This window comes from Cannabis sativa, chromosome 2 (assembly GCF_029168945.1).
Source record: "Cannabis sativa cultivar Pink pepper isolate KNU-18-1 chromosome 2, ASM2916894v1, whole genome shotgun sequence".
Lineage (NCBI taxonomy): Eukaryota > Viridiplantae > Streptophyta > Magnoliopsida > Rosales > Cannabaceae > Cannabis > Cannabis sativa.
In genome coordinates this window covers 50,234,122-50,242,989 of record NC_083602.1, presented here as the reverse complement: position 1 = coordinate 50,242,989, position 8,868 = coordinate 50,234,122, and the positions used below count along the sequence as shown (strand labels likewise).

General features: G+C 37.4%; 1 protein-coding gene across 1 annotated transcript; it reads right to left on the bottom strand.

Annotated features, from left to right (window-relative positions):
• Positions 1–1,587: 1,587 nt before the first annotated feature.
• LOC115720918 (photosystem II 5 kDa protein, chloroplastic) lies at positions 1,588–2,308 on the bottom strand. The gene has a single exon (XM_030650126.2). The coding sequence runs from the start codon at positions 2,164–2,166 to the stop codon at positions 1,828–1,830; it is 339 nt and encodes a 112-aa protein (XP_030505986.1). The 5' UTR covers positions 2,167–2,308; the 3' UTR covers positions 1,588–1,827.
• Positions 2,309–8,868: the final 6,560 nt, after the last annotated feature.

Here is an 8,868-nt window from a genome sequence, read left to right as displayed (position 1 = left end):
ATTCGAGATGAAATCTGAGATTAAGATATAGATTTAAAAAATACAATAGTGACCACTACAAGTGAACTACGGTAATGACAAGGGATGCGATAAGTGATGACAATGGGTGAGATACGGTGATGGAAATAAGTGAGATTTAATAACAACAATAGTTTTGAATGATCGAGATATGAAAATAATACATTATGGGAAACACCGTAATTTTTTTTACGCCACCTTATTTTTTTATATAAAAATAATTTCTTTTAACAAAGTAATTTAAAATACTACATATAATAAATTTTAAATTTCTCAGTAAATAATTCTAAATAATAATTAACAAAATTGTGCAATTATCTTTTAATAAATAAATTATTAATAATAATATGAAATAAAATAATATATTTATAATTTTACTATATATTAGAATTATATTTTGTAATTATTTATTATAATAATAAAAAATTAAATTAGTCGCACGAAGAGCGACTATACCTAGTTTATTATAAATATTAAAAAAAAAAATTATCTGCGCGAACAATAGTTGTACTGTCTAGTTATATAATTGAGGATATGGGTGCACATGAACTTGGTTGGCTGGGTTAGAGGTGCTTTAATAGGCTAACCTAATTATTACAGTCTGGATAAGTTATAAACCATTCAAATATTCTTTATTATACAACCCAACCCTACTTAGTACAATAATATAGGAGGTGGGTTGGATTGGGTTGGGTTGAGATGAATATTTTAAACTTTAATATTTATGTTACAAACAAGATAAAATTATTTAACCTAGTGCATACATAAAAAAAAATGATACATATATATATATGTGTGTGTGTAATATAGTACTTTAAAAATAACTAAGGTGGTAGTGGTATCATTGTGTGAGTAGTAAAGTTAATAATATAAATAGTAGGGTAACTATAGACTACGTGTTAGTGATGTGTTCTAGTTAATTCACTTTCTAATGTTATTACAATATAATTTATTTATGTATGAAAATGTATAATTATATATTTGTTATATTTTGTGAATGTAAAATATACTTTATGTATGAAAGTTGTCTCCAATTTAGAACATCTTTCAAAAAATGAGTTGGTTTGAGTTACATAGAGTTAAAATATGTCCAACTCATAATCAACCCATAATTATATGGCCTATCACTTTTCAGTCCAATGGGCATGACCTATTCTTAACATAACTATTTACTACAAAAAATGGGTTAGCGGAGTTGAATGGTTTGGATCTTATTTTGTCCACCCCTAATTGAGGTCGTTAAATATAGGAATTACCACATATTACTCCTAATTGTTATTATGGGATGGTTTATTCCTAAGGCCAAATTCGAACTTGGTTAGTTGGTTACCCTCTTCAAACAAGTGACTATCTATCTAGAGCCTAGGGAGATCTTCGTAACCATCCTCATCTATAGTTGTGATCACGTGACGTGAGCCGTCCCACTATAAAATCAGAGGTCAGGGGACGGGATCATAGCCGAGTCCAACTACAGAATCAAAGTACTATTCACTCAGTAACAAACAGTTCGACATCTAACACCCCCATATGGGATTAACAATCATCTGTATTTTAATAAAAAAACACAACTTTATGTCGCCAATTAAAGCTATGATTAGATTAAAAAATAAAGGGAGAGGATGAAGCAGCGATAGAAAAAGAGCTTGATTGTTCAATTTTTTTTTTTAAAAAAAAAAAAAAAAAGAAAAAGAAAAAGGATGATGAGAGCAATACAAATTTTACAAATTATACAGCACCACAACAACCAGGTCCACCACCAATATTCAAAACATTTGAATTATAAGTTGATCAAGTAAAACTAATACTTGCTCACTTGCGGCAGATACGAGCTGTTGGCATTGTGACACAAACAGGAGCATACTTCTTCTTGGCTTCGGGGGTTCCCCTAGGTGGCTCATCCGCCATGGCAACCTTTGCAACCGAGCAGGCGGCTGCTGCTGCCACAGCCATCATCAAGTCTCTCCTCCCACTTGTGCTCTCTTCCTTGTTCTGCTTCATTTGCAAGCTCACCTTCTCACCCTCTGAGGCTGCTGCTGAGGCCTTGGCAGCCACCATGACACCACGGCGGCCTGTTGTTGTGGTTTGCTTGGCCATGGTCATGGCTGAGCCGCATGGGAATGAGGAGGCTGTCATAACCATAGATGCCATGTCTCAACTCAGACTCTCTTATCTTGTTATGCTTAATTTGTCTCTCAATTTTTTTGCACTAGTGAATATGAGTCAATTTCTTTAAGTATTAAAGTGTAGAATGTGTTGTAACATAATCCTTTTCCTTATCGCCAAGGATGTTACAACAAATGGGTTTTTGCCACGTGTTGCTTTATCCAAATGAGTGACACTTGAGATTGTTTTGTAGATGATGTGGATATAATGAATTTTCTCTACTCTTTAAATCTCAGCCTCAAATTAAACCTTACTACATCAGTAAAAAGTAGTCTTTGATAAAATTTAGCAAGTGTTATCTCACTAAATTTTTATAAGCTCATGTTTTTCAAACACCAAACATGATTTAGTTTGTCAAATTTTGAATAATATTTCGTTTATTGTTCTCTATCGTACACTTTTTTTTTGAAAAAAAGATACATTGATATATAAGAAATGAAAAAGAAAATGTTACTCTCCATAATTTGATTATTATGTTATAATTATTAAAACTATACTATTAAGCATCACAACAAAACCTCTAGTAATCAATAACAACATAACATGTTTTCTAAAAAGAAGCTTTGCTAGGATTCTAGTTCGGTTCTCTTAATTATTGGGTTCTGGTGTTTTTCTCCTTCCACGGGATCTCCTATCTTGCCCTCTATTTTCATAAGGGCCTTTCAATAAGATTACTCACTTTTGGAGTTTGTGGTAACGCTGATCTAGTGGATATAAAGAGTTGTTCAAAAAAATTTACAAACCGTCCAATTCTGAATAAACTCTCTAAACTAAATCAAATAAACCGACAAAAAATACAACCCGAATAACTTTACAAAAAATTCAAGCCGTCCAATAAATATATATTGGGCGGGTTGAATATTATTCTAACCGGCTCAAATAACCCGAATAAATCGAATAAACTGATTTACATATTTTTTTTTACTAAAGTTATCTATAATATAATATATAAATTACGTTTGATAATAAAACTAGTTTACATTTAATATTTGTATTTTATAGAATTTAATTTGAAATTTAGAATTAATAGTTGATAATTTTGATTGTATTTAAATATTGAAGTTGAAATTTAAAATTTACATATGAATATATTTTTTATTCTATTTTTTAAAAATTGTTGTTTAATACTTTAATGTTAATTCAATTTATATATCTTTTAACATTAATTTAAACTATAATTGTTTACCGAGATTTTTCGAAAAATCGACTAATGAGAACTTAAGAAAATTCAAAATAATAAATAATGGACAAATGAATTTTTTATATGGTTCGGGCATTAATAATTCCTAGTCCACGAGTCAGCTATATTAGCCTTTTTGGCAAGTATTTGAGTATTACAAGTGTTTACAATGGTAACTCTGTATTCTTCTTGTTTCTCTCAAAGATGATAGCTCTCTAAGAATTTTAGTAGAGGTTTAAGTAAAAAATGTTCCTCCTCTATACATTAAAATAGATGTATTTATAGGCACACATGAGGGTAAGGGCATACCCTTTACCCAACTAAGCTTTCTTACTCAACACGCAAAAAGGCCAAAAACACAACAATACCATCTGACCACTGGTTTGGTATGTAGCTTTCTCATCATGTGGTTCTTGATCAATGCAAGATATCTTGTAAAGGTCTTGACGTGTATCGCTCAAAAGTTTCTCCTTTAAAATAATTGCCTACACAAGTCATTGGACAATAAGAACTACAGTGGCACGTACGCGCACAACCATGGTCTAACACAGGGAACAAGATCTGATTTGATGTTATATGACATGCAACCGTCAGGGTTTGCTCCAAATTTGGCCTTAAGAAGTTTCAAGGAGGTTTGGCTAAGGTCTTCCAAGACAAACCAATTTGCAACCATCCTGGGACGTACACGACTCTTATTTACTCATGATTACGGAAGCATAAGGTGAGAATCTCAAGAATCATCTCGGTCTTTAGTGGAGAAGCATTCTTTTGGGTATTGTAGTATCTTTCGTAACCTCGTTTAGGGGAAGGTCATGATATCAGTGTTTAATCTGACGTAGCACTCTGCTGTGACTTTCACGCTGAACTCATCTTGAAATAGGGATAACAATCACCCCCAAGCTCCCAAGACTTGAGAGTATCAAGAGCTTGCAGCCTTCTCCCGAATGTTTGTTTCATGTCTCTAACTTACGAACCAACCATCAGGAGGTGGAAGGGACCTTCCATAGCACCTCAGGTACCTGAAGGGTTGTCATGCTTGTTGATATCATTGATGACTCGTCGAAGCATGATGCTTGGTAGTGGAGTCGTGAGACCCACGCTCTATATTTTAGGCGCGTTTCTCGGGGAAAACGAATGATGGTGAGTTTAGAAAAGACACCTATCCTCAGGTACATTGGGGAAGCTACCACAAAATGATGAGTGATATATACATTATTCTCTTCCTTCAGACGCATTAAATGCCAACTTTTTTGTATTCCCAACCGTTGTATGACTTAGCCCCCAATCTATTTGATCTAGACCGTGCATTTCAAAATCATTACAACCACTGCCATATAAATGGGGTTTTTGGCAATTGAAACTATTTTCTTTCCTTACTTTATCCACAACCTTTTGCCCAAAAATTTTAGCCCTCCCATGCCTCTCTGAACCAACCGTAACCCATTCTTCCCCAACTTCTTTGTTTCATTTCCTTAACATCCATTGTCATCTTAAGCCATTCTGCTGACGGAGCTAGGAGAGCCACCGTCGCCAAGCAAGAAGCAGAATTCAAGTAGCACAACCGTCATCTCCATTTCTTAACCTGTATCTCAAGTAAGTATTCCTCAGCTTTTAAATTGTTTTCTTCAAGGCTTAATGGAAAATATAGTTTTTGTCTTTGAGGGAATCTGCCACCTTTCATGCGTAGGGTTTAATTTTAGGAGTTTAGGGTTATTTATGTTAGGAATTAGCTTGCTTAATTCACTGAGGGACACCTTTAGAGCTAAAGCTGTAAAGAGGTATCATCCTTTTTGCTTGGGTTAAGAAGCTTGCTTGTTATTTAGGATTTTCTAGTTCCGAGGATTAGGCTAAATGTTTTTGAGTTATCAGTAATCTCTTTGAGTACTTCCTCTTTTATTCGTTATGTGTACTCATTTTGCTTTGTCTATGAAATAGAAAATTTGGGCCTTTTTATTGTTGTTCTATGTTGGGTTCCCGATTCGTTACCATGGTAGGCTACTTCAAGGTAGTGACCTTGGTGGTCACGAGTCCGGTGGGGACTTCTCTTAGCAGTCTTGGGGTAGGCTTCCCTAAGAACCATATTTGTCATTTGGATGTAGGGTATTGACTGCATGGACTTTCCTATCACTTTTTTAGTGTTTGGTGAAGGTAACGATTTCCAACTAGCTTTAGTGAATCTTGAGGACATTCCCAAGACATCTCCCATGGAAGTGCTTCCTGCGGAAGGGGATCTCGAAGACCCCATTCTAGATGAGGGACCTTTCAAATCCACTCAATCCAAGCGATGTAGTATGGGCAAAGGCAAAGCCTACGTTGTGTCCCTGACTCCTCTAATTCTGAATGATTATATCTGGGAGATAGACCAAAGGCCAAATCAGCTAAAGAACTACGGTCTCCTTAAAGCACACTCTACTGATGGACGAGTAAAAGACATTTCGAGACTCATGTGGCACTGAATGTCCATTCTTGGTGAATCAGCATCCCAAAGAATGGATGGCTTTGGAACCTAGAGTTGGGTCCATATATCTTGCGGAGCCCACCTCTCGCTTAGGACGGACCTACTTTTCCAAATTTTGTGTCAAAGTGGAATAGCTCCCTTCCAGCTCTTGTCAGTTGCATACATGCTACTTGCGGGGTGGTTTGTGTTTTGCAAGTCCCAGGGACAAACTGCTCCAACCCCGGAAGAAATATTATATTTTTAAAGTTAAAACTACAACCCATGCATGGATATCCTTCAAAGATTGGGTTTAAATACAAACATGCTCGGTGTCCAATGACCACTTCTTCTCATTGCCCAAACCATCGTGAGTACTAGTTTATCACAACCAGCTTCCCCATGCGGCGTGTTCCAGCACTCTCCTTGGACTTCAAGATTCCAGGTACAATCTTTCATTCCCTTTTATTTCTTATTTCCCTGATGGATTGAAAGGTGGCTCTATTTCAAGATTTAACTATGGTTTGTTTCTTGAAGAATCCATTCCCAGAACAAAGCTCGCAGATGAGTTAAGACAACAGATCACCTTCTACGAGCCTTTCAAGGAAGAGTTGAGGGTGGAGGAACTAGTGACCATTAAATTGTTGCACCAATATAGTCTCATAACCACATTCCAATGCATTAACAGAGTCAATGGTATGGGCTAACCTCAACCCCCAGTCACCTTAAAGAGAAAATTGTCTTAGAACTGTTGGTTGCGATAACCAAAGCGGCCAAATATGAGGAACTCCTTGTCGCTTCCTGGAATAGTCACAATCTTGAACCCCTCACAGAAGAAGAGGAAATCAAAGCTAGGTTCCGTGTAGCATACCAGATACGAACACATCTGGAAAGAGTACTTTGGGAAGAGGTAATCAGCCCTTTTGCGTAATTTGTACCCCTACCTATCTCAAACACTGATAGACTAAGGGGGTTTTGACCACTCTTTCCTAAGCCTAGATCCTCGTAGATATCTAATGAAGCATTACATTAATAGGGTAGGCCAATTAGTTAGGAACTCCAACAACCAAGAATTCCCCCCAAACATCGTTAAAGTGGTCATTGCCTTACTATGTTTTTCCAGACTTCAAGGAATATGACAGCTTCATTGACCAGGAAGAAGTCACTTTATTTACAAGAGAGGAATCATATAATAACACGTTCTATGGTTGCACTCCCATGATATCTTTTACTTGAAGTTGTGTCATTTGCGTCGTTACTTTCTACTTTTTTGACTAATTTGTTTGTTGTGGTGTTTCAGTTTTTCCAGATACGCTCGAATCAAAGATGCTTAGCGATCTGATGAACATGATCAAGGAGGTTAATGTTGTGGCTGATAGCAAGGGGAAATAAAATAAATCTCAAACTAAAAAATCTAGCCAAGTGTTGGACCCTCTAACACCCCCACTCAAAATTAGGGATTCCACCAGGACCAGATTAACCCCTAGAGGGGGAAGTAGTGGAGTGGCTAAGATTCTGGCTCCACTTAATGTTGCTTTTGAAAATAGGGAACCCATGATCCCCTCAGACGAAGAGGAATCCGTGGAAGGAATGGTGTTCTTGATATTTGACGCAGCGTTGAAGCATGCTGATACTGCTCCCCATCCCAGAAGGGAGGAAAAAGGGCCAAGAACTATGCTTCCTGAGATACCAAATCTACTAGAGAGAGAAGTCTTCCTGCTGAAAACCAATAAACAACCTCATCGAGCCAACCACCAATCACCAATGCTAATGACAGGTATCTGGTCCTCGTGACCCCAAACTCTTTCACCAAGATTCAATCCAAACAAATGCACAATCAATCCAAAACACTCCCACCAGCTTCAGGTAGTCAAGCCATCCCTGCCTCAACTTCTTTTAGCCATCTAGCCAAACCAGCTTAGGGTCTTTAAAAAAACTTACCCTACATCCCACGTTTTCCATTGATATTTCCTATGAAGCCCACTCATATTGGGGTCGAGGTCTTGGCATAAGAGTGAAGTGTAGTCCAGTTCCAGATGGAACAATGTCTGCAGTAAAAAGGGCTAAAATTATTGAAGGTATCTGCAACTCGGGGTATTCAGCTCCTATAACAGATCTCCCAACTGTGAGCAAGTAATTGGTCCCTTGCCTAGACAAGGAGTGAGGACCTTTCAGCACCAAAGTAGTCAAAGACATTGCAGTTAACCTGATAGAGCTGACTACCAAAAAATGGGCGATTGGCAGTAGTTCTGACCCTGTGATCCTAGCCAATGCTTTGAGAGAATAAGCAGCTGGGGTATTTCCTACTTCCACTTCAATTTTTCTTTTTCTTAATACAAATTTCCATTCCTATAGCTCATTACTTTCGATTGGTTCTAGATGGATTTCTTCGCGAAGTGAACCTGTAGGGAGGTGTAAACGATGGCAGTCTAACTATACTTTTCCTTAGCGGCTCAGAAGGCTCTAAAACTCAAGGTTGAGGGCATTAAGAAGGAGGTTGAGTAGCACTACAAGGAGGCAGACAGAACGACTGACAAAAAGTACTTACAAAAGTACAATGAGTATAAGACGACCTTTACATCTCAAACAAAAGAAAAATTCAAGACTCGCTTCGAGGAGCTAGAGGCTACCAATTCTTTCCTTACTGCAGAACATGACGAAGCCTTGAAGGCAAAAATTGACATCAAGAATTAGGCAATGACCAAAACCCTTCAGCTCTAGAAAGAAACTAATGTCATCTAGGGGCATGAGGCTAAGGTTAAAACTGCTGAGGGGCTGTGGAAAATTGCAAAAGATCAAGTCACCACTCTAAAAGGTGGCATCGAGGAGAAGGCCAAACGAGTCAAGGCTCAGTCCAACACCAAAAAAGGGCTACAAGATCTCTCATTTCAGTAGAACCGTGATGATTCCCTGAGGGAGGTCTCCTCTCTACACAAAGAGCGGGATGCCAAGAGGGGAAAGCATTGAGAAGAGTAAGAGTCTCACCACCGAGCCTTAAATTATTCTATGAACCTCGCCCATGTCATTCTGTTACCTCGTCTCAAAAAAACCATCCCCGAAATCTTCAGCCACC

Coding starts and splice junctions, on each gene's coding strand:
- LOC115720918 (XM_030650126.2), bottom strand. CDS start 2,166: ATGGCATCTATGGTTATGACAGCCTCCTCATTCCCATGCGGCTCAGCC.